Source organism: Carcharodon carcharias, chromosome 10 (genome assembly GCF_017639515.1).
Source record: "Carcharodon carcharias isolate sCarCar2 chromosome 10, sCarCar2.pri, whole genome shotgun sequence".
NCBI lineage: Eukaryota > Metazoa > Chordata > Chondrichthyes > Lamniformes > Lamnidae > Carcharodon > Carcharodon carcharias.
In genome coordinates this window covers 39258347-39285624 of record NC_054476.1, presented here as the reverse complement: position 1 = coordinate 39285624, position 27278 = coordinate 39258347, and the positions used below count along the sequence as shown (strand labels likewise).

The following is a 27278-nucleotide window of genomic DNA, read 5'->3' as shown; positions in this document are numbered from 1 at the left end:
TAGTTTGATGACTTGCTTGGCTTCAGGATGGATTTTGTTGATCCTGCTAGTTCCCTCGTTGTTGCGATTTAAGGGTGTAGCCTGCTGATTTGGCTGTCCTTCTGGAGACAGTAGTTTGATGTTGATTTCCTTCAAGGAGTCTCAGTCTGCAGCAGGGTCATCCATGGATGGTCACGGTCAGAAAAGAGGATTCAAAAACTTGCAAGATAGGTTGGAGACAGAGGGAAGAAAGAGGGTCACCACTCAGGTCTTCTCTCATCAAGTCTCAGCCGCTTGTCCTCTTACATCAGAGAAAGCAGAAGCCCAAACACACAAAGGGTGGGCCTGTCACGGCCATCACCCGTGATTCAAACATGGTCATTTCTAGTGTATTTCCCCTTGTCATTTCATCAGTTGATGTCTGGGAATTCCCCCCTCTCAGCTAGGGTCCCGTTGTTCAAGTGATTGGGCTTACGGCCTTCCCATTGCAACTTGATGAGCTCATGCCTGGGAAACCCTTCTCAGGTAGAGTCCCATTGTCCGAACAATGAGGTTTAATGGTTCATCTCCACCAGCTGAATACCTCAGGTGACTGCTTTGATGCCTTGCTAATGGGGACAGCATATGTGGTTCACTCATATTCCCCTGGTCACTGTCCTTCAGCCTTTGTAGACCTGAGTTTCCACATTAATGAATTGGAATGTGGAAGGTACAGTGATGCAAATTGGGTAGCCATCTTTGGCTGCGAGCTCAAGTCAGCTTTAGTATCTGCTTTTAAAAAGTTCAATTCAGATTTTCAGCCAATGGATTAAAAATCATTATTGACATAAAGCATGTTTTCGTGACATATTCCTTGCAGCCTTTTTAGGCTGGATTTTCACATTGGGGAGTGGGAACAGAGGCTGGACAACTGAAGTGCAGTTCCAATTTAAACTCACCATGGCAACCATTCAAGGCAGCATTACTGTGGCTGCTGTTTCATAGCTGGAAGAGGGGAGAGTAGATTCTCTGTGAGCTTTGGCCTGGATTGTTGTTTCCCATGATTTCTCAGGGCAGCCAAAGCCCTGGAACCCTGAGGAGGGCAGTCTGCACTTTTCTGATAGCAATCCAGAGGTCATGCTGGAGGCTGTAAGGTAGAGGGGAAGGTGCTCTTCCCAGGGGTGATAGGAAGAAGCCACATCCCCAGATAAAACAGGTCCGGGTAGAAATCACAGCCACTGTCAGCATTAGAAGCATTGTAAAATGAATTTGGATTCAGTGTATGTGATTCAATTACTCTACTTGCTCTGCTAAGGTGAGTGGAACCCAACCCCCTCAGGAAAGGCCAGTGGGTGTTCACCCTCTAGCAGACACACCAGCTGAGAAACCTCAGGGCACATGCTGCTCTTGACGATGGGGTGGTTGTGTGCCCAGGGTACTTAACTAATACCTCAGAATGGCTCAGAGCCATAGTGCTGCTGAGGACTTGCCAGCACTGAAATATGCAGCTTCTAATGAATGAGAACAACTACCATTGACCACAGAACACAGCAGAGCCTTATATTAGTCCCTTTTGTCATTTCAAGAGAAATCGGCATCTAATTCCCAGAAGGTTCAAACTGATGCTGAGTACCCTACCTTCAGATCCTTACAACAATGGGGGAGAGATCAATTTAAATAGTCAGGATCTTAGACCATGAGGAAGTTGGTCCTGGTGAAATGGGCACTCATGATGGAGATGGTGATTACAGGGTCTAATACATGCACTCCACCCCATCCAACAACACACCGAACACTGAGTTGCTTTGGGAAACCTCAGCACTGTGGTGCTTCTGCTCTCCAAAGCCCTCACGATCTCTTCTTGTGCCTTCTACAGATGCAGATGTCCACCAAAACACACCCTCTCCCACCATGTCCCCAGACAACCAGAAGAAATGCCATTATCCAATTACAGTTTACAAGCTCATTGACCACCAGTGAATGTACACTCACTTCAGTGGGTTCTTGCACATACTTAGATATGGTGAGATTGGGTGTAGACCACAGCACTAGGAGGAGGTACCAGAGGCAGAGGCAGCTTTTTGCAGACCCCATAGAAGATGGAGGACATAAAAAGCTGGTTACAGATACAGGAACTCAGTAGTCACAGGAAAAGAGACTAGACCAACATCAGGAGACGTGCTCTTGCAACACTGGCATCTTCCCGGCAATGTGAAAATTGCCCAGATACGTCCTGTACACAAAGAGCAGAACAAATCCAACCCAGCTAATTACCGCCCCATCAGACTATTCTTCATCATCAGTAAAGTGATGGAAGGGGTCATCAACAGTGCTATCCAGCAGCACTCACTCAGCAATAACCTGCTCACTGACTCTCAGTTTGGGTTCCGCCAAGATCACTTGGCTCCTGACCTCATTACAACCTTTGTTCAAATATGGACAAAAGAGCTGAACTCCCGAAGTGAGGTGAGAGTGACTGCCCTTGACACTAAGGCAGAATTTTACCAAGTGTGGCATCAAAAACCCCTAGCAAAACCGGGGTCAATGGGAATCAGGGGGAAAGCTCTCCACTGTTCAGAGTCATACCTAGCACAAAGGAAGAGGGTTGTGGTTGTCGGAAGTCAATCATCTCAGTTCCAGGACATCACTGCAGGACTTCCTCAGGGTAGTGTCCAAATATCTTCAGCTGTTTCATCAGTGACCTTCCTTTCATCATAAGGTCAAAAGTGGGGATGTTCACTGATGATTGCACAATGTTCAGCACTATTTGCAACTCCTCAGATACTGAAGCAGGCCATGTCCATATGCAGCAAAAGCTGGACAATTTCCAGGTTTGGGCTGACAAGTGGCAGGTAATATTTGTGCCACACAAGTGCCAGGCAATGATCATCTCCAACAAGAGAGAACCTAACCACCTCCCCTTGACATTCAATGGCATTACCATCGCTGAATCTCCCACTTTCAACATCCTAGGCGTTACCATTTACCAGAAACTGAACTGGACTAGCCATATAAATACCATAACTACAAGTACAGGTCAGAGGCTAGGAATCCTGCAGCGAGTAAATCACCTCCTGACTTCCCAAAGCCTGTCTACCATCTACAAGGCACAAGTCAGGAGTGTGATGGAATACCCTCTACTTGCCTGGATGAGTGCAGCTCCACAATACTCAAGATGCTTGACACCATCCAGGACAAAGCAGCCCACTTGATTGGCAATCTATCCACAAACATTTGCTCCCTCCATACAGTGGCAACAGTTACACCATCTACAAGATGCACAGCAGGAACTTACCAAGTTTCCTTAGGCAACACCTTCCAAACCCACAACCACTACCATGTAAAAGGACAAGGGCAGCAAACAGAAGGGAACACCACTACCTGCAATTTCCCTCCAAGTCACTCAACATCCTGACTTGGAAATATATCGCCGTTCCTTCACTGTCACTGGGTCAAAATCCTGGAACTCCCTCGCTCATAGCACTGTGGGTGAACTTACACCACGTGGACTGCAGTGCTTCAAGAAGGCAGCTCACCACCACCTTCTCAAGGGCAACTAGGGATGGGAAATGAATGCTGTCCTAGTGAGCGATGCGCACACCCCATGAACGAATTTAAAAAGTCCATATTCCCTGAGAGTCACTGATTACCCAAAATAGGCAAGCGAGAACTCATAAGTGATTTTAAGCTAATTTATTAAGTACTTGTCTTAAAGACCTTTTTCATATGGGATTAAGCAGCAAACATCAAAATTTGAAAATTGGTTTAAAGGATAAATAAAAGTGATATGGGAAAGATTCTGTCCCCTTTTCTACCGTTTAAGTGTGCAAAGTTGCATATAACAAGAATTTGGGGGAAAAAACACTGTTTAAAATGACATCTGGTTCTTTTTTTGATCAGGAAAGTTTTGAAAAAAAATATATAGTGACACAATTGCATGCATCTGAGAATGTTTTGTTCCAACCCTCAGAAAAACAAGAAGAAAAGTTAACCCTTTCAACTGAAAGCTTTTTTAAAATTAATCACACAACTTTTGTAATGCTAAATGTATCTTTATATATTGGACATTATTAAATTTAAAGTTTCTAAATTTACAGATGTGTTTGGACAAATTCACCCATTGTCCTCATAACCAAAGTCACAATGGATTGTTTGTTTTTTTTTAATTCACAAAATCACAGAATTGTTATGGGGTAGAAGGAGGCCATTCAGTCCATCATGTCTGCACCAGCTCTCTGAGCACTTTGACTTAGTGCCAATCTCCTGCCTTTTCCCCGCAACCTTACACACAGTTTTTATTTAAATAATCATCCAATCCCTTCTTGAATGCCTCAACTGAATGTGCCTCCCCAACACTTCTAGGCAGTGCATTCCAAACCATAACTACTCGCTGTCTGAAAAAGTTTTCTCTCACCTTGCATTTGCTTCTTTTGCAAAACAGTTTAAAACTGTGCCCTCTGGTTCTTGATCCACTTACGAGCAGGAACAGTTTCTCCCTATCTACTCTGCCCTGACCCCTCATGATTTTGAAAACTTCTATCAAATCTCCTCTTAGCCTTCTCCTCTCCAAGGAGAACAGTCCCAACTTCTCCAATCTTTCCTTATAACTGAAGTGTCTCATCCCTGGAACCATTCTCACAAACCTCTTCTGCACTCTCTCTAATGCATTCACATCCTTCCTATAATGTGGCATCCAGAACTGTACACAATACTCCAGCTGAGGTCTAACCAGTGTCCTCTGTAAGTTCATCATAACCTCCCTGCTCTTACACTCTATTCCCCTATTAATGAAGCTTAGAAACAGCACTTTCTACCTGTCCTGCCACCTTTAATGATTTATGTACATATACACCCAGGTCTCTCTGCTCCTGCACACCCTTTAGAATAGTATCCTTTATTTTCTACTGTCTCTCCATGTTCTTTGTACCAAAGTGTATCACCTCACACTTCTCCACATTGAACTTCATCTGCCACCTATCTGCCCACTTCACCAATGCGTCAATGTCCTTTCGAAGTTCTACACTGTCCTCCACACAGTTTACAATTTTCCCAAGTTTTGTGTCATCCACAAACATTGAAATGGTCCCCTGCATACCAAGTTCTAGATCATTTATATATGTCAGGAAAAGCAGGGATCCCAATACCAACCCCTGGGGAACTCCACTGCAAACTTCTTCCAGCTGAAAAATACCCATTAACCATTACTCTGTTTCCTATCCCTCAGTCAATTTTTTTATCCATGTTGCTACTGTCCCTTTTATTCCATGACCTATAACTTTCCTCACAAGTCTGTTGTATGGCATTGTATCAAATGCCTAATGGAAGTCCATATACACCACATATACACCGGCTTGCCCTCATCAACCATCCATGTTACCTCTTCAAAAAACTCCAAAAAGTTAGTTAGAACGATTTTCCTTTAACAAATCCATGCTCACTCTTCCAAATCAATCCACATTTTTCCATGTGACTATTAATTCTATCCCAGATAATTGTTTCTAAAAGTTACCCTACCACCGAAGTTAAAATTACTGGTCTGTAACTGCAGGGCAGATCTCTACAACCTTTTTTGAACAAGGGCTTAATGTTTGCATTTCTCTGGTCCTCTGGCACCTCCCCTGAATCTAAGGAACATTGAAAGATTATTCCCAGTGCCTCTGCAATTTCCACTCTCACTTCCTTCAATGTTCTTGGACGCATCTCATCTGGCCCCAGTGCCTTATCAACTTTAAGTATGGACAACTTATCCACTACCTCCTCCTTATCAATTTTAAACCCTTCTAGTGACTGAATTTCCTCCTCTGTCACCATGGCCTGGGCAGCATCTGCCTCGTAGGTAAAGACAGATGCGAAGTATTAATTCAACATCTCAGCCATGCCTTTTGCCTCTATGTGTAAATCCCCTTCTTGGTCCCTAATCGGCCCTACTCCTTTTACCACCCTTTTACTATTGATGTGCTTATAGAATACTTTGGGATTTCCTTTTACGTTAGCTGCCAGTCTTTTTTCATTATCCCTCCATGCTTCTCATATTTGCTTCCTCACATCCCCACTGAACCTCCTGTATTCAGTTTGGTTCTCAGTTGTATTTGCTACCTGACATCTGTCATAAGCACACTTTTTCTTCTTTAACTTAATTTCTACCTCCTTTGTTATCCAGGGAGCTCTGGGTTTGTTTGTCCTACCCTTCCCTTTTGAAGGAAGATATCTTGACTGTGCCCGAACCATCTCCTCTTTGAAGATAGCCCATTATTCAGCTGCCATTTTACTCGCCAACCTTTGGCTCCAGTCTTTTCGGCTCAGCTCCAATCTTGCCCCATTGAAATCCGCTCTCCGCCATTCTTACTCTGGATTGACCAAAGTCATTTTCTATCATCATCCTAAACCTTATGATACAATGATCACTGTCCCCTAAATATTCCCTCACTCTCACTTGATCTACTTAGCCCACCTCATTCCCAAGAACCAGGTCTAGCAATGCCTCCATTCTTGTTGGACTGGACACATGCTGCTGTAGGAAATTCTCCTGAACACAATCTAGGAATGCTTGCCCCTCACTGCCTCTTACACTGCCACTATCCCAGTCCATATAAAAGTAATTAAAGTCTCCCTTTATAACTACTCCATGACGTGTACACTTCTCTGTAATTTTGCTGCGTTGTTCCTCTATATCCTTCCCACTAGCTGGTGGTCTATATATTACACCGAGCAATGTAATTGCACCCTTCTTATTCTTAGTTCTCCCAAATGGATTCTGTCCTTGAATCCTCTGACACATCCTCTTTCTCCAATAGTGCAATACTCTCCTTAACCAAAAATGTCACCCTTCCTTCTTTTTTCCCTTTCCCATCTTTTCTGAACACCTTATAACCAGGAATATTTAACACGCAGATCTGTCCTTCCTTAAGCCAGGTCTCCATTATTGCCACAACATCATAATCCCAAAGGGTAATCTGTGCCTGTAACTCCCCAATTTTATTAACTATGCTCCATGCACTCACATATATGCAGTATAACCGTGATTTAGGCTTCATTACTTGCTCCCTTACTCCAACTCCATCTATTACCTTGCTATTCTCTATTTTAGTGCTATCTGCCTCTCCCAGCATTCCGTGCACCCTGGTTTTACTTTCTAATATTCTCTCCTGGTTCCCACACCCCGAATGAGTTAGTTTAAACCAACCTCAACAGCACCAGCAAAACGCACCGCAAGGAATTCAGTCCCAGCTCTGTTCAGATGCAGCCCGTCTGACTTGTACAGGTGCCATCTCCCCCAGAGCCAGCCCCAGTGTGCAAGGAGTCTAAAACCCTCCCTCCTGCACCACCTTTCCAGCCACACATTCATCTGTCTTATCTTCCTATTTCTGTACTCACTTGCATGTGGCACTGGGAGTAATCCAGAGATTACTACATTTGAGGTCCTGCTTGCTAATTTTCTACCTAGCTCCCTAAATTTTGATTGCAGGATCACATCCCTCTTCCTACCTATGTTGTTAGTACCAATGTGGACCATGACCTCTGGTTATTTGCCCTCCCCCACAAGAACGTCCTGCAGCCGTTCTGTTACCTCCTTGTCCCTAGCACCAGAGAAGGAACAAACCATCCTGGAGTCACGTTGACGGCTGCAGAAACACCTATCTGTTCCCCAACTAAAGAGTCATCTATCATTACTGCCCTTCCCTCTTCTGCTTCCCTCCTGTACAGCTGGGCCACTGGGGTGCCAAGGGCTTGGCTTTTGCTGCACTCCTCCAAGGATCCATCGCCTCACCGATATCCGGAATGGAAAACTGGTTAGTGAGTGGGACCTCTGGGGACTCCTGCACTAACTGCCTGTTTCTCTTGGACTGCCTGGCGGTCACCCATTCCCTACCTCCTGCTTGTCCCTAACTTACGGTATGACCACCTCTCTGAACGTGCTATCCACATAGTTCTCTGCCTCACGGATGCACCTCGGTGACTCCAGCCGCTGCGCAAGCTTTGAAATGCAGAGCTCAATCTTGTGCAGCCAGTGACACTTCCTGCACATGGGCTCATCTGTGTCACGAGAAACATCCACAACTCCCCACGCGCCACAGGATGAGCTTTCAATTGGCTGAACTGTCCTGCCATGCCTTAACCTTAAACTTTTAAATCACTTTATTTACTTTTACTTACGTTAACTTACTTTAATCTTACTCTTGTACTATTAACTATAAACTGGAAATTAGTAGAAAGTAGAAATTCTTCGCCCTTACTCACAAATCAGCACCCCCTCCTGTGCCTATAAATTCTTACTTTCCCTGTGCTAGTTTAGAAATTCATGTTTTTCAAAACTACTGGGGTTGAAACACAGTCCCTAACGGCAACTGCTCGAGAACAAATCAACTCATGACTTTCCTGTGATGTCACTCTCACACTTCTTTCAAATCTACCAAGCAGATCAGGAAGGGTGCTCCCACGCAGGTCCGACTCCTCTTGCCCCAGAAGGTAAGACTGCCTCTCCTCTCATGCTATTTTCAATCTCCCGACTGCCTCTCCACACCTATTGATGCGATTTTGGTGACAATGTTTTCTAGTTCCACATGAATACTGATGTTGCAGCAAGAAATCCAGCAGCTTTGAGAATTAATGCACAGCATGATGACAAATATAGATTGAAGGCTTTGCCTTTCAAAGAGTTGGCCTTAACCATTCAGGCCATTTGCTATCTTCCAAGACAAAGTGCTTGAGAATGAAAGATGGTGGAAGTTATCTCTAGACTGATTGCTAGCACTTCTGTCCCTAATGTAAAAGCACCGCCTAAAAACACCAAGCCTAGGCATAACTGTTTCTGAAGTTGGAATTGATAAAATAAATTGATATGAGTTGCTATTTCTAGCACTCAAAGTGAAAATTGCCTGAAATTTAAGGGAATAAACAAATTTAATTTTAAAAAAAGAAAGCTATGGAAAAAACAATTTAAGTGATTCCTAAAAATAAAGTTTCTTTTGGAGAAAAATAAATTGAACACTAAAAAACCCTGTCAGCCCAACAACACTGCGATTTGAATTTGGGATAGTTTTACAATGTCAGACACAATATAGTGGGTTGCTTTTAAGTAAATAAAATGTCATCTAAGATAAAGAACAAACAAGCAAACTATGTTAATGCCTGGAGTCAAATGGGAATGTTTGATTTCTGTTTTAAATACATAATGGGAATCCTGTATTGTTCAGTAAAGTTTCTCCAGGGCTCCTGAATGAGATAGGATAGTAAATAACAGGATGCCCCATTTAGAATAAAAGATATATACAGGAAAACTACACCATCAAATGGGAATTGGAATAACTTGCATTGGATGTAATTCAATAGAATATATCAATCTGGTATTGATGCACATTCTAGTGAAAAGAAAGTGTAGATGAGACTAGGATGTTAATAGCTTCATCTTGGAGATGCCTGTGTCCTTGTCTATGAGCTTTTTAAGAAAATTGCATTTGATAATCTGGCCACTACCTGAGACATTGGGACAATGCAGGGAGAGATAAGCAAAGATCTTCAGATAGATATTTTGAGAAGATTATCTGAAAATCAAGAAGCTTGTATCATGGAGCATGTGTAGCATGATATTTGGATTCTGATATGAGTGTTGTTTGTTACATATGAAGCAACTAACATGCCAAAATGCATGGTGAAGTGCACTGAAGAATGAGTCTCAGACATATACAATCAGTCAGCATGACATGGAATGGTTAATATGGCCACTGGAATGAGACAACATTTTTAAATCATCAAGAAATCAACACATCCCATATAAAGAAACTGATTTAAGACAATCAATATGGTGGCTCATCACCACCTTCTTAAGGGTAATTAAGGATGGGCAACAAATGCTGGCCTAGCCAGTAACAACACATCCTGTGAAATTTTTTTTTTAAATTGGTCAGAGGGAGTAAAATAAAAGTAAGGGATTTAGGTTGGGACGATTGAAGGTTAGGAAGAATACTTTAAAAGAATTATCCGCAAAAGGTGAAAACAAATGAACGGACAGCTGGAGAATCTTTTAAGTCCATTCATAATATGTTGCTTTAATTGTATGGACTTATAATTGTATGGACTTATGTGCTAATAATTTAAAATTAGCAGCACTCCTGCAATAAAGTTGGACTGGCATGATTGAGCTGATTCATTATCAGAAATGCAAGCACTGTTTTAACATTTAAGATGGAATAAAATGCATTAATCCTCTGGTATGATGTGGCAGATGATGTGTGCCAGGCAGACCAAATCCCCAAGGGAAACTTGGTTGCATTATCACAACAGTTTTGCAATTTGTATTTATTATGAGAAGATGTATACACTGAGACTACCAAGACCTTTAGAGATTTTTTAAAAAATTAAATTAAAATATTTATTAACAAAATAAAAGATTCCAAGTGCATACATATGACCACAATTACTTACTATTATAATAAATCCTAAAATTCCTAACTGACCTGACTTCCAGTTACACAACCCCTTTAAGGCAACAGTCCAAGCTAGATTTTAGATTTAAAACAAACCCAGCAAATTAACACAGTATCCACTTGACAGTGGGATTCCAAATGGGTTTTCTTCAACTTCAGTTACTTTACATTGCAGACTTATGCACAAATGGCTGGGGCTTCTTGAAGGCTGTTTCACACACTTCTGTTAGATCTTACATGGCCTTTTCCACATAGCTTTTCAATCTCCTTTATATATGTTTCTCTCTTTTTAATATATTCTACTGTTCCATTAGTCTTTGAAACCATATCTTCCTCATAATATAAAAACTTTAAAGTTGCCAATATTGTCAGGAACCTTTGGGGAAAATAAACACACTCTTTAGCCTTGCTTATCTGGCTAGTTATAAACAGACTGACATCCCTTTGAAATCCAACATCCCCTCATTCATCTAAAAATGCAAATTCCCTTCACACCTTACATGCTAAGCCAGCATCCACATTTACTCATTAGCATGTCAAGCACATTCCTGCACCTATCTTCTTTTGATGATTTAAAGCTTGCAGTCTACTTGACTCCAAATGTAATTAAATCACACAGACAGACCCAACTATAAGCACACCCAAAAACCTACTTCACAATAAACCAGAAAAATATTATGAAAATTATTATACTTTGGTCACATCCTCCAAAAAAAATAAACTTAATAAACTACCTTAAAGCCAATTACGAGTTCTCAACCACCTATTTTGGGTCATCTGTGACTCCTGAAACTTAAAACTTACAATACCACCCTCCCTCCCACCCTGGTGAATGTGGCCAGCATGGGGAACTGTCAGGACATTGGAATGCCAGCCAGTCCTGGTATTTCTGTGGCCCATCTGTCTCTGTTCCTGATCCCAGCAAGGCCTGAAAATTCAGCCCTTTGTGTCCTCCTCACAACTTGCTTTCCTACCTATACTTGAATCATCAGCAAACTTGGCTCCAAATACACTCTGTCCCTTCATCCAAGCCATTAATACAAATTGTAAATAGTTGAGGCCTCAGCACTGATCCCTGTGGCAGCCCAGTAATTATAGTTTGTCAACCTGAAAATGACCTATTTATCCCAACTACTTGTTTCCTGTTAGTTAGTCAATCTTCTATCCATATTAATATATTAGCCACAAAACCATGAGCTCTTATCTCATGCAGTGACCTTTTATAAGCTCTTTAACTGAATGAGGAGAAATTTCTTCACCCAGGGAGTGGTGAGCCTGTGGAATTCGCTACCACAGTAAGTAGTTGAGGCCAAAACACTGTATGTTTTCAAGAACGAGTTAGATATAGCTCTTGAGGCAAAAGGGATCAAAGGGTATGGGGAGAAAGCGGGAGCAGGCTATTGAGCTGGATGATCAACCATGATCATAATGAATGGCAGAGCAGGCCCAAAGGGCCGAATGACCTACTCCTGCTCCTATTTTCTATGTTTCTATGTTTATTAAATGCTGTTGGAAATCCAAATACATTACATCACCAGTTCCCCTTTATCCACTCTGCTCATTACATCTTCAATGAATTCCAGTTGCCTAAATCATTGCAATTCCCGCCTCTGAACAGGAGCTCAACTCCCATTCCATCCACCAGTGTATGTGTATTTTTTCCCACCACTGATGTAATTATTGTGCATCTGCTACCAGCTGCTTTCGGCTTTCTGCTTCCTCCTCCTCTCCTCGCAGCTTCCTTCCACTGCCTGCTGTCCACTTTCTGCTCCCTCCCACTCTGAGTAAGATTATGGATGATCCGTCATTAAGTATATTTAAGGGTGAGATGGACAGATTTTTAATCTCTCAGGTAATCAAGGGATGTGGGAATCTGGCAAGAAAGTGGAGCTGAGGTAAAAGGTCAGCCGTAATGTTATTGAAATGCGGAGAAGTTTCAAGGGGCCATATCGCCTGCTCCTCCTATTTCTTATGTTCATTATTGCTTATCTTTTTGGTATCATTTGTCTATTATCATCCTGTCCATAACTTCCCTCTCCTCTTTTATTCTAACCTTCACATTGTTTGTTTCCTTTGTGAAGACAGTTGTAAAGCAGTCAGTCCATTTTTCAGCCATGTCCTCCACCTAAAATAGGTCCAACTTTTTTCCTAGCTAATTGATCACATTTTACTTGTTTATAAAATGTTTTGGGGTTTAATTTAATGTTCCTCTCATCCTTCCTCTCTTAGTTAACCCCCCCCCACCCCCCCTCCCTCTCAATTCCCTCTTTTACTCTTCATATTCAGAATAGAAGAATCTATAGTCAGCACAATAAATAGTGCCTTGCAACTCCTACAATGGAGATGGACTTATGAGAAGTTGAGGGAGGGGCAGGAACCGATGCAAAGTTCAGGGTGAGAGCAGGAAGCGGCACCATTAGAGTCATCAACGTACTGGAGAAAGAGGTGAGGGAGGGGTCCTGAAGACTAGATCAAAGAATGTTCCACATATCCCACAAAAAAACAGACATAGCTAGGACTTCTGCAGGTTCCCATAGCAACATCTTTCGCTTGGTTGTAGTGAGTGGGATAAAGGAGAAGTTGTTCAACGTGTAAACAAGTTTAGCTAGGCAGAGGAGGGCGGTAGTGGATGGGACTGGTTGCACCTCTGTTCAAGCCCTGAGTAATGAGTCTCCTATTATGCATCCAATTCTCCATTTCTCCTTCTTCAAACCACCTGCTTTATACTGCTGTGGGGATGATCTTATCTAGGCCGTTTCAAGTTACTCTCCTGGTCAGTACTTGGTTGTCAATTCCACAATCTCAGGGGAGCTGTGCATTGTCCCCTTTATAATATGATGGATATTTTCCCACTTCCTTCCCTTTCTCTGTCTCTGACTACCCAACTCCTTGAGTGAACATTTTAAAAACCCCAGATGTTAATTGTTAATGAATGGTGTGTGTTTAATTGCATTCAGTTAATTACAAATAACATTCATTCCATGTAAGTGCCAGGTAATGACCATTTCCAACAAGGGAGAATCTAGTAATTTCCCCTTGACATTCAACAGCATTACCAATGCTGAATCCCCCACAATCAAAATCCTGGGGGTTGCCATTGATCAGAGACTGAACTGGACCAACCATATAAATATTGTGGTTACAAGAGCAGCTTGTAATCAGCAGATCATCGCTGATGATAAAGTGTTTCTGCTGTTCCAACCAAGTCTTCACAATACTACCACTTGGTCTCTGCTGTGGCCACCCTTGTTGACAGTAATGGTGGATGTGGGCACACTCCTCATCTCCCCAAAGCCTGTCCACTATCTACAAGGCACAAGTCAGGAGTGTGATGGAATACTCTCCACTTGCCTGGATGAGTGCAGCTCCAACAGCACTCAAGAAGATCAACACCATTCAAGACAAAGCAGCCTAATCGATTGGCCGATTCACCACCTTAAACATTTACTCCCTCCACCATTGATGCACAGTGGCAATCGTGTGTACGCAGGGGTCGATATTGGGACCCTTGCTTTTCCTGATATACATTAATGATCTAGATCTTGGTGTGCAGGGGACAATTTCAAAGTTTGCGTATGATAACAGAACTTGGAAGCATTGTAAACTGTGGAAGACAGTATAGAGCTTCAAAAGGACAGACAAGTTGGTGGAGTGGGCAGATAGGTGGCAATTGAAGTTTAACACAGAAAAGCGTGAGGTGATTTTGGTAGGAAGAACATATAGGGAGGGTTTTAGATTCCTGGATCACTGGGACCGTTCTGGGGAAGGTGGGACCTGTACAAACGCGACGGTCTACATCTGAACCAGAGTGGGACTAACATCCTTGCGGGCGTGTTTGCTAGTGCTGTTGGGAGGAGTTTAAACTAATTCAGCAGGGGGAGGGGATACAGAATGTTAGCAGAATAGGGACACATCATAATACAGTAAAACAACCAAGTCAGAGGGAGTACAGCTGCAATAAGCTTCAAGAGAGTAAGGAAAGACTGGATGGCCTTTACTTTAATGCCAGGTGTATTAGGGATAAAACAGATGAGTTAAGGGTGAGGATTGACATGTGGAATTGTGATATAGTAGCCATCACTGAGACGTGGTTGAGGGAAGGGCAGGATTGGCAGCTCAACATTCTGGGATATAGAATCTTCAGGCGAGACAGGGGTGGGGCTAAAAGAGGAGGAGGCGTTGCATTATTAGTTAAGGAGTCCATTACTGCAGTAAGGAGAGATGATATCTTGGAGGGGGCATCGAATGAATCTTTGTGGGTAGAGCTTAGGAATAAAAAAGGCGCAACCACATTATTAGGTGTTTATTATAGATCCCCAGATAGTCAGCGGGAAATTGAGGAGCAAATATGTGCACAATTTGTGGAGGTGTGTAAAAACAATAACAATAGGGTAAGTATATTAGGTGATTTCAACTATCCCAACATTAATTGGGATTGTCATAGTGTTAAGGTCTTGGTTGGAGTGGATTTCTTGAAATGTGTACAGAACTTTTTAGGTCAGTATGTAGAGGGACCAACAAGGGACGGTGCAGTGATGAACCTAATTCTGGGGAATGAAGCTGGACAGGTGGCTGAGGTGGTGGTGGGCGAGCATTTTAGTGATAGTGACCACAACATGGTACAGTTTAAGTTTGTTATGGACAAAGAGATAGACAAGTTGCAAAAAAATGTTTTGGATTGGGGGAGAGTGGATTTTAGTAAAATAAGGCAGGACCTGGCCAAGGTAGACTGGGAACAGCTACTTGTGGGGAAATCTTCAGAGGAACAGTGGGGGTATTCAAAAAGGAAATGGGGAGGGTACAGGCTCAACATGTTCCCTCTAGGGTGATAGGAAGGAGTAACAAGCCCAGAGAACCATGGATGGCCAGAGATGTTCAGGCTATGATGAAAAGGAAAGGAGAGGCATTTAGCAGGTACAAAGGAAGCAAATCAGCGGAGGCATTAATGGAGTACAGACAGTGCAGGGTGGAGCTTAAGAAAGCAATTAGGAGAGCAAAGATGGGATAGGAGAAAGCTCTGGCTGGTAAAAGTAGGGAAAGTCCCAAGATATTCCATAAGTATATTAATGGGAAGAGGATAACCAGGGAAAGAGTAGGGTCCATAAGGGACCAAGGGGGCAATCCATGGGTGGAGCCAGAGGACATCGCTAGAGTGTTGAATGAATTACTTCACCCAAGAGAATGAGGATGAAGGTATCAAATTTGGGGAGGGAGACTGCGAGGTTCTTAAGCAAATTGATATAGGGAGTAACAAGGTATTGGAGGTGTTGGAAGGCTTAAAAGTGGACAAATCTCCAGGTCCCAGACTGCTGAGGGAGGTAAGGGAGGAGATCACAGGGGCTCTGACCCAAATTTTTAATTCCTGTCTGGCCACGGGGGAGGTGCCAGAGGACTGGAGAACAGCTAATGTGGTTCCGCTATTTAAGAAGGGTTGTAGCGATAAGCCAGGGAACTACAGGCCAGTGAGTTTCACGTCAGTGGTAGGGAAACTATTGGAGAAATTTCTGAAGGAGAGTATCTATCTCCACTTGGAGAGGCAAGGGATAGTCAGCATGGCTTTTTCAGAGAGAGGTGATGCCTAACAAATTTAACTGAATTTTTTGAGGAGGTGACCAAGGGTGTAGATGAGGATAGTGTAGTTGATGTAGTTTATATGGATTTCAGCAAAGCCTTTGACAAGGTCCCACATGGGAGACTTATAAAGAAGGCAAAGGCACATGAGATACAGGGTAATTTGATAAGGTGGATTCAAAATTGGCTTAGTTGTAAGAGGCAGAGGGTGATGACAGAAGGATGCTTTAGTGACTGGAAGCCAATGTCCAGTGGTGTACCACAGGGATCTGTGCTCGATTCTCTATTATTTGTCATTTATATAAACGACATAGATGACTATGTGGGGGGTAGGATTAGTAAGTTTGCGGATGACACAAAGATTGGTTGGGTGGTTAACAGTGAGGTTGAGTGTCTTGGTCTACAGGAAGATATAGACAAGATGGTCAAATGAGCAGATAAGTGGCAGATGGAATTTAACTCTGAAAAATGTGAGGTGATACATTTTGGAGGGAGTAATTTGACAAGGAAGTATTCAATGAACAGCTTGGTACGAGGAAGTTCTGAGGAACAAAGGGACCTTGGCGTGTGTTTCCATAGATCTGTGGAGGCGGAGGGGCATGTTAGTGGGGTGGTGAAAAAGGCATATGGGACACTTGCCTTTATCAATCGAGGCATAGATTACAAATGTAGGGAAGTCATGTTGGAGTTGTATAGAGCTTTGGTGAGGCCACAGCTGGAGTACTGTGTGCAGTTCTGGTCACCACATTATAGGAAGGATGTGATTGCACTGGAGGGGGTGCAGAGGAGATTTACCTGGATGTTGCCTGGAATGAAACATTTAAGTTATGAAGAGAGGTTGGGTAGACTTGGGTTGTTTTTGTGGGAGCAGAGAAGACTGAGGGGCGACCTGATCGAGGTGTACAAGATATGAGGGGCATGGACAGGGTGGATAGGGAGCAGCTGTTCCCCTTAGTTGAAGGGTCAGTCACAAGGGGGCATAAGTTCAAGGTGAGGGGCAGGAGGTTTAAGGGGGTTGTAAGGAAAACCTTTTTTACCCAGAGGGTGGTGACAGTCTGGAGTGCACTGCCTGGGAGGGTGGTGGAGGTGGGTTGCCTCACATCCTTTAAAAATAATTGGATGAGCACTTGGCACGTCATAACATTCAAGGCTATGGGCCAAGTACTGGTAAATGGGATTAGGTAGGTAGGTCAGGTGTTTCTCACGTGTCAGTGCAGACTCGATGGGCCGAAGGGCCTCTTCTCCACTGTGATTCAGTGATTCTGTGAATATAAACTAAGGGGTACAATTCTTAAGGGTATGCAGGAGCAGAGAGACCTGAGTGTATATGTGCATAGATTGCTGAAGGTGGTAGGACAGGTGGAGAAAGCAGTTAATAAAGCATACAGTATCCTGGGCTTTATTAATAGGGGCATAGAGTACAAGAGCAGGGAGGTTATGCTGAGCTTATATAAGACACTAGTTAGACCTCAGTTGGAGTATTGTGTACAGTTCTGGGTGCCACTACAGGAAGGATGTGATTGAATTGGAGAGAGTGCAGAAGAGATTTACAAGAATGGTTTCAGGGATGAGAAACTTGAGTTGTGAAGATAGATTGGGGAGGTTGGGACTGTTCTCCTTGGAGAGGAGAAGGCTCAGAGGAGATTTGATAGACGTGTTCAAAATCATGATAGGGAGAAACTGTTCCTGCTCGTCAATGGTTCAAGGACGAGAGGGCACAAATTTAAAGTGATTTGCAAAAGAAGCAAATGTGATGTGAGAAGAAACTTTTTCATACAGCGAGTGGTTTGAGTCTGGAATGCACTGCCTGGAAGTTTGGTGGAAGCAGTTTCAACTGGGGCCTTCAAGAGGGCAATAAATGATTATTTGAATATTGCATTGAATTGAATATTATATTGAATAGAAAGGATACAGAGAAAAAGCAGGAGAATGGTACTAAGTCTTGATGCTCATTTGGAGAGCTGGTGCAGACACGATGGGCCTCCTTCTGCGCCGTAACAATTCTGTGATTCTGTGATATACAAGATGCACTGCAGCAATTCACAAAGGGTCCTTCGACAGCACCTTCCAAACCCACGACCTCCAACACCTAGGAAGACAAGGGCAGCAGATGTATGGGAACACCACCACCTGCAAATTCCCCTTCAAGCCACACACCATCGTGACTTGGAACTATATCAAGATTGCTTCACTGCTGCTGGGTCAAAATCCTGGAACTCCTTTCCTAATAGCACTGTAGGTGTCCCTACACCACATGGACTGCAGGGGTTCAAGAAGATGGCTCACCACCATCTTCTCAAGGGCAACTAGGCTTGGGCAATAAATGCTTACCTGGCCAGCGATGCCCACATCCCATGAACGAATAAATAAAAAGGTGGGCATTAACTGGAGATTCACATGTAATCCTGTATAGGAAAAGACTGAAATTGTGATTTTTGGGTGAGGAGGTGCCTGTTTGTAATGTGTGTCCCTGTAAATAAAAGTTTATAAAATGTACAAAGACTAGGCTCCAGTTTGATTCTTCACCACCTGGTTTTCTGGAATAGAACACCACAAATGTCAGCAATGGTCTTCCAGCTGCAACAAGCTGACCTGCAACACATGCAACAGAAACACTTTCTGTGCACGTGGTTCTCTCACAGACATACAGGGACTGTGCATCATACCAGGAACCTTGCACATGCAGGGACCATGCATTGTATGTTAACCATGCACCATACAGGAAGTGCACCATAAATTCATTGTACAAGACAAGGACCACACATTATACAGGGACTGAGCATTTTACAAGAGCCATGCCTTGTGCAGGACAGGGACCACGTATAGTTTTGGGGTCATAAAATGTACAGATATCATAAATAGTACAGGACAAGGGCCATGCATCATACAGGACAATGCATCCTATAAGGATCCATGCATCACACAAGAATTGCATAACATACAAGACAGGAACCATGCAACCCAGAGGGACTACGCAGCATACAGGGACCGTGCATCACAGAGGGATTGTGCATCTTACAGGGACTGCACATCATACAGGACAGGGATTGGTGTAAGATGTTGAGCAGAAATTTTCGCTCGGCAGGTGGGCGTGTACCCGAACTGCTCGAGCGTGAAATGACGCGAGTTAATGTCGGCCGATTGTGCCAATGTCAACGTGTAGTCACGCAATAGTTCAGTCAGCAGGCATGCACCGGAGCCGGCAGCACACCCGTCAACAATTGAAAGGCCTGTTAAGGCCGTTAAGCACTCAATTAAATCAAAGTTTTCGCTGCCCGTCCAACCTAACGGTTGGCTGGCAGGCGAAAAGGCCAAGCGGCCTTTGCATTTTTTTGGAAACCACATCCACAGGCGGGATGAGGTTTCCAAAAGCAAATAAAAGTAAAATGAACGCTTTAATTTTTCATTAATAACATGTCCCTGCTTGTATGAAAGAGTCACATGAGGGAACATGTTTCATTACAATTTTATTTTTAAAACTTTTTTCATATCTCTTCATCTCCCTGAGACAGCACTGTGCCTCAGGGACATTATGAAGTGCTTGCACGCGCGCATGTGTGAAGTTTGTGCTCGTCCCGCTCGCTCTTCCCCCCTGCACAGGTAGCGCATAGCTGGGCAGGCCTTAATTGACCTGCCAGCATTAAATTGCTGTCCAGTGCCAATTGCAGGCGGCAGTCAGCTTCCCGGACGCACCCGCTCACTCCCACCGAGCGCCCCTGCCAAGGGCAAAATATGTGTGGTTCAGGAGGTATCATGAAGAGGTTTTGAGTCTTGTGCAGTTTAACATTGGGTGTTTATTAACTACTTGTAACTACATACATATATACAGTATAAAGTCTAGCCTAGGAGCTATGTCCGTGCTTGCCTCTACACACCTTTGTGACCAGTACAAGATTTCACTCTAGACTCAGGTCATGTGTTCCTTTACAGCACACTGTGGGTGGTACTATACTCAGTACCACGTAACCCTTTCTATGCCAGACCCTTATACTGCATCTCCCATAAGTCTTTATCAAAAGAATTTACAATGCATTCCTCTTAACCCAACATATTTACATTACTTCATATACGCCTTCTACCTCCCTCAAGTCTCTGTGTTTACAGGTTCAGTTGGTCTGGATGCTTTAAAATTCTTCCAAATCTTGTCTTTACAATAGTTGGAGGAGTAGAAGACTCTGTTGTAGTGGGTAAACCTTGATGAAGAAGACGTTGTGTTGGATGTGGTCATTCTGGTGTTTGGTCGTCTTCTTTAATTTCTCTCCAATGGATGCCTCATGAGGAGGATGGCAGATGTCATGGAGACCCTGGTGCAGCAGAACATGGAGACGCACACAGACCTGCACTTCATTGTGGAAGCCATGGGTGAGCTCCTGCTGATGGAAACGGGGCACCTTGACATCCCTTCAGCTGTTCCTTCCCCTCAATGAGTCAGGCCGGGGCCCTCGGTCACCCAAAGGGAGGAGGAGCGGCAGCTGGACATCCCTGAATCAACCACTCAGGAATCTCAGAGGTTGTCCATCCCCTCTGAATTCCCTTTGCCTGTGAGCCCCTCCTCGTCCTCTGTCACCGCAGAGGGAGCAGCAGACCCATGAGTGTTAGAGTCGAGCTTTGAAAACATTATGCTTTTAGAGAGTTTGGTCAGACTGTCGTCCACCGAGGACATCGGATGGACTTCTCTTGCCACAGCTTTATTGAGATGTGCCAAGTCGACACAGACATGGATGGATCCGTTCAGTTTTGGGATTGGGACCATCCTGGAGCACCATTCGGTTGGCTGAATGACAGGGGAGATGACACCCATTTTGGTAATTTCGTCCAGCTGTTGCTCAACTTGCTTCATGAGTGGATGGGGTATTTTTCATGGCTTGAACAGCCACACAGGCTTAGCATCCTCCCTCAGTACAATTCTGTATGTGGTCCTTAGTCACCCCAAGCGAGTAAAAAGTTTCAGGAACTCCTTTTTAAATTTGGAACCATGCCCTTGCTTGTTAACATTGTCAATTTTCTGTAGGAAGTTGAGGTTGACAAAGGCTTTTCAGTTTAAAAGGGAACATTCTTGGTTGTAGACGACAAACAAGATCTCTCGTATTCTTTTGTCTTTGTACCTGAGTGTTGCCTGCAAATTACCTTTCACTGGGAGTTTGATGCCACCTGCTCCGTACAGCTGTGTTGTGGATGGCATCATCCATTGAGTCACCAGCCATGGTTCCTTGTCTGAGAGGACCATAACACTGGCTTCGTGTCCAATTTAATGTTTGTGAGCTGACCATTAACCAAGTTACCTGTGTTCCAAAATGAAACTCCCTGATCTTTGGCCTCACCTAAGTAGTATGGTTGTGTTCCCTCTTGGTGTGGTACCTTGACCTCGTGAATCATCTTGAGATCATCCGTGCATCTGGCTGTGTTCACTTTGCATAGCTTTCTAAAGTGTCCTAAGTGGTTGCAATTAAAACACTGTGCTGAGACTGCCGGACATTGATCACATCTATGGGGTCGCTTGGCTCCACAGCACTGGCATGGTCCCCCCCATTCTAATGGTCAATATGGGCATTGCTTCCCTTGGCCTGGAGTGTCCCTGCTCCTCTGCTATTTTACTAACTGGGCAGTGGGACTTGCTTTCGCCTCTTAAGAGGATCTGTGCTGTAAACAGATTTTAGATTGCTTGACAATCTGAATGGCCTTTTCAAGGGTCAAATGTTCCTTAGCCTGAAGCATGTCTGAGAGTGCATCGTCCGCCACTCCACAACAATTCTGACCCTGATTAGCTCTGATTTCAAGTGACCATAGTCACAGCCTTCAGTCATTCTGTATAGCTCATTAAAGAAGGAGTCAACAGGTTCTTCTGGCTGTTGGACACATTTGTTAAACTTTGCTCTTTCAAGGATCTTGTTACTACTCAAATTAAAATACGTGTCAAATGATTTTTAAAAGTTGTCAAATATTGCTAAGAATTCATTGATTCCTTGTCTAGCTATTATATCATTGGCCATTGGACCTACCGAATAAAGCAATGTGTTTAACTGTTCAGCTTCTGCCCTCTTGTCTAGACCTGAAGCAGTCATGTATCTAAGGAATCTCTTTTTCCAACGTCCCCAATTTTGTGACTGCTCCGGGCCTTGGATGAGGTAGATTTTTGATCCATAGTCATTTAAAATTAAAAGTATATATACCTTTAAATGCTGTTATGAAATCCAAGATGGTGCTGCCACTTTGCTTCTTCTCAATGAGGTTTCCCGTGCTTGACAGTTTTGGCAGGTAGCAATGGCGGTTGCCATTGCTGTACTATAAATTTTCAGCAGCGAATCCCTGGATCGACCTTTTTTTGAGTCTTCCCTGCAGTATCTAAGTACTTTCTCATTGTGAAAACTTTAATTTCCAGCTTTTGCTGAGTTTTTTAACTGCCAGTTATTTTTTAATTACATATTTTTTTTCAACTGGAGCAAGCTCCCCTCACCAAGTCGTTTGTTTAAACTCATTCCAGCCAAGAACTGAAGTTTTTTTAGCTCACCCTGCTAGGCCTTCTGACACTGCACTCTTTGAGTATTGAAGCCGGACTTCCACAGGGTTCAATGGAGTATTCTGTTGCAGTGTGGAGTTTTATTTCTGCTTTCTGCTTCCATACCTGCTTTGCAGCTTTTCTCTTGCGATCTCCTTCTGTGTCTTCACTTCTGGTGCTTTTTGGTACGTCAGAATGCTGCTCCTTTATTCCTTCAAGTCCTAAATTTCTTTTCCAACTTCTGTGAGCTTCTGGGTTGTTCTGATAGCTGCCACCATGTTGTAAAATATTGTGTGTAGTTTGGTAGGTCTCATGAAGAGGCTCTGAGTCTTGTACAGTTTAACAATATTTATTAACTAGTTATAACTATATACATATATACAGTATAAGTTTAAGCCAGAAGCAGTCACCATGCTTGCCTCTATACACATCTCTGTCCAGTACAAGATTGTCCTCTAGACTCGGGTCATGTGTCCCTTTACATCACACTGTGGGCAATACTGTATCCAGTCCCACATTAACCCTTTATATGCCAGACCCTTAAACGACAGGGATCATACGTCGTATGGCAACCGTATATCACACTAGTAATTTAATTTGTTTTTATTCATCCTTCCTGTTCCTTTATTTTTAGATATCATTGTTCTGTCTCTCTAACCACTCTATCTCTTGCTCTTTCTTCTTGTGCTCTTTCACTCTGTCTTGTTCTATTGCTTCCTGTTTTCTTGTTCTCTCTCTCTCCCTCTCTCTCCTCACTCTCTTTCTCTCTTCCATTCTCTCACTTCTCTGCTCTCATTCTCTTGATCACTTGCTTTCTCCCTCAGTCTCTTCTTACCTCTTTCTCCTCACACTCTCGCTCTCTTGTTGCTTCAATAAAATTTTCAGTGAATCCTTCTAAACTAACTACCCTGTTCTGTTTTCCTTCTCTCACCTGTGCAATGGCCTGTGGTGCTCTTCATGTAACTTCAGATTTGACTGAAATGCTGTAATATACAAACTAAATTTTGAATCAAAACATCCTGTGATTTATTTTATTTCTAAACTGGTAGAGGCTGCCAGGCAAGTTTCAAGACAATTCTTGCCACTTAAGAATCAAACAAACCTATGGGTTTTACCCAGAAGGAGCAGCTGAGCTGTCTCCTTAGCAACAAGTCACATGTTATCAGCAATAATTAGTGACTTGCTCAGAGACTGCAACTTCATTAATTAAACCTGTTTCCAATTGCCAGGCGTTAAATTGAGAGATCAACATGCGGTAAGCTTTATCTTTTGAAATGAAGTTTTTAACGAAGATGTCTGCAGGTAAATTGGAGTTTTTGCTCAAATAGCTCCTACACATGACACTGTGGAGAATCATCAACTCTCGGCAGTAAGGTGTTGCAGCTAAGTTTTCAAGGCAAGGCACAGTGAGCAAGTTGCAAAACTGAACTAAAGCGTAGAAAGCTGGAAATACTCAACATGTCGGGTAGCATCTGTGGAGAGAGAAACAAACAAGGTTGACATTTCAGGTCGATGTCCTTTCATAAAGACCAGAAACACCTGTGTCTCTCTCTGCAAATGGTTGTCTGACCTGCTGAGTATTTCCAACATTTTCTGTTTAACATTTTTTATAAGCTTGAGCTGCTCCACAACAGCCATTGGCTCCAGATCTTCAGGCAGGCTCTCAGGGTTATAGGGAAAGAGCAATGAGTTGGGACTTTCAAAGAGTCAGCAAGGAAACAATGGGCCAAATGGCTACCTTCTGTGCTATAAGGTTTTATGATCATTGTGTCATATCCTGAAGACTTTGCTAAAGTAACAGCAAAGAACTTAAAATAATTTTGAATTTCAGACGCATCCAAAGTTACAACTAAATTTGGAACTTTGAATTTTTGATTGATCTGTAAAGCATGAATTTGTTTTCAGGCTGTGACTCCTCTCTAATAGCTGGACTATGTGAAATTCTGTGTCAGGATTTATTCCTGCTGCTGGCCTAATCCCTGCTGATGCCACTGAATAAAATGCAGTAATTTACTTATAACACATCTGTATCAGTAATCTGTAGATAGAGCTAAGCAATCCCACAGCCAAATCTCTTTAGCTGCATCACATCCAGTTGAGAAAAATGGTGCACAGGCAGGCAACTGAGAGGAGGAGGAATCCATTCACAGCCAAATTGAAGTTTGGTGTGCAAGGGGCAAAGCTGTGATGTTTACAAGTGTAGATTGAATGATCCCAATGGGCTTTCTCCCAAGGTTCCACAGTCACAAATTCCACCCAACCCTGTTCACTTCACCTGGCATTAAGTGCCTGAGTGTTACAGTACAGGCTGTGGAGGGTTGATAACATTCCAGCTGTAGCATTGAAGATCTGTACTCCAGAGCTAGCCCCACTTTTAGCCAAGCTGTCCTAGCACAGCTTTTGTCTGAAAAAGGTATTTTTGCGTGTTCTTAAATGAATAGAATGAGGTGTTTGTAAATTTGTTTTTGAAATGTGGGCGTAAACATCAAAGCACATTTTTTGGCACTGATCTCAAATTACCTGAGAAAGAAAAGATATAACCTTCCATAGAGGCTTTCACAAGTTCAGAACCTCCCAAAGTGTTTTGCAACCAATGTAATGTAGGAAATGTGGCAACTAATCTTCGCACAGCAAGCTCCTATATTAGCGTTTGAATATTGGCTGAAGCAGCTATTTTTAGTGATGTAGGCTGAGGAATAAACATTGGGCAGAACATAACAACAACTTATTTTTATATCGAACATTTCATGTAATAAAACATTCCATTGTGCTTCATAAGAGCATTACAAAATAAAGTATGACACTGAGCCAAATAAAGAAATATTAGGTCAGATGGCCAAAAGATTGTCAATGAGGTAGATTTTAAGGAGCAGGGAAAACATCCTCCTCAAAGAACACCACCAGCTGACAGCTAACAAAGCACTCCCATTGACACAGGACCTCAAAAAAATGCATGCATTCTTCTGAAATCCTGTAGACCCTACTGGAACACACCCTGCACCCTACAAACTGATGAGAACCCCACCTCTCAATAGTGCATTCCCTGGTTAACTGCAAAAATTACCAAGTGCAACCACTGACCCAAGTGGTGAAGCTGTAGCAAAAACAGATAATGCTGCAAAAACTCAGCATGTCTAACAGCATCTGTGGAGAACAAAAAAACAGTTAACGTTTCGAGCCTGCATAACTCTTCTTCAGAAGTTGCAGGTTTGAACCTTTCATGGAAAATCTAGACAGCCCTCAGCCACTAGAGGATGGGCCAGGGAGAATGTGGCCATTAGCTCTGCAAGTGGAACATCTCAAATTGTGGCTATCCAAGTAAGACCATCACCCATGTACTGAACTCTAGCCCTGGGTGGTTCATTAAAGTGGACGGGGAGTGAGGGAGAGAGTGGTTAGGCTAGATGGGGCATTAAAGGGTACAAGGAATGAGAAGAGAGTGGGATTAGACAGGGTTGGATATTAAAGTGTCTGGGAAGTGAGGAGGAGGGTGATATTAGACCTTGTGGGATCGTAAAGATTATTAAAATTGGTTTGGATCAGGCATTTGGAGAAATGGAGCAGGGACCGGTTTAACTAATGGAGCACACTGAACGAGTTGGACAAGCAACAACAAGAGCATGGAATGAAACTAATTGCAGAAAGCCTTTGTGGTTTTATTGCTTTTATTACATACTTAATGCATTAGAAACATAGGAGCCAGGTTGACTCAGTCAGGCTCAAGTCAGTTCCACCTTTCAATAAAATAACGCACTGCTTTTGCTCCATATCCCAGAATCTTGGGTAACAAAGATCTAACGATCTCAATTTTGAAATTTTCAATTGACTCCAAGCCTCAGCAACTTTTGGGGGGATAGCATTCCAGATTTCCACTATCCTCTGTGTGAAGAATTTCTTCCTTACATCACCCCTGATCAGATAAGTTCTAATTTTATGATGCCACCTTGTCTGCTCCCAACAAAGGAAATAGGTTCTTCTGACATTTCACATCAAATCCTGTTAAAAGTCTGTGTAACTAGTCTCTTAACCCTTTAAGCCTCAGTATAGCTCTGGTAAATCTGTACTATACTCCCTTAAAAGCCAATATATTCTTCCAGAGGTGCCGTGCCCAGAACAGAACATAATACTCCAGATGGAATCTGACCAGCTTCATATAACCAAGGTATAACTCCCTGACATTTGTATTCCAGCCCTTGAGATAAAGGCTAACATTCCATGAAAGGTCTTGGTATCCATTGAATAGCATTTAATGATTTGTGTACTTGATCTCCCTATTCCTTCACTTTTTCTAGTTCATCACTATTTTGAAAATACTCTGATCTATCTTTCTTGGATCCAAAGTAAATGACTTCATATTTCCCCACATTTAATTCCATCTTCCATGGCTCTACCCACTTACTTGATCCATCAATATCCATTTGCCACTTCTTGCTCCCAGTGTCTCTGCAGACTTGGATATATGAATCTCTATTACTTTATCTATGACATTAATATAAGTGATGTAAAGCTAAAGCCCTGAGAATAGACCCTGAGAAACACCGCTTTTGCATCTTGATAATCAGAGTACCTATTCTTTATCCCACACTCCATTTCCTATCAGCCAATGAATTACCAACTCAAGCCAAAAGCCTCCCTCCAATTTCATGCACTTTAATCTTTGCTAATAATCTGCTGCGTGCCTGCCACCTGGAAGTCTTTATAAACAACAGCAATAGGAACTCCCCTATTTACCTTGTTGGTGACCTTGGCAACATATTCAACTAGATTACTGTGGAATATTAAGCTCCCATTCATGCCTATCTTGTATCCAAGTCTCAGTAATGGCTACT

The 27278-nt window shown here is 42.9% G+C and overlaps 1 protein-coding gene across 3 annotated transcripts in view; it reads left to right on the top strand.

Annotated features, from left to right (window-relative positions):
• Positions 1 to 23606: 23606 nt before the first annotated feature.
• Positions 23607 to 27278, top strand: part of LOC121283495 (uncharacterized oxidoreductase YjmC-like) — a 75608-nt gene continuing 71936 nt past the window's right edge. For all 3 annotated transcript variants that reach the window (XM_041198145.1, XM_041198143.1, XM_041198142.1), the window contains exon 1: positions 23607 to 23704. In XM_041198145.1, the coding sequence (XP_041054079.1) occupies positions 23700 to 23704 (5 nt within the window). In that variant the 5' untranslated portion in view covers positions 23607 to 23699. The remainder of the gene's footprint in view (positions 23705 to 27278) is intronic.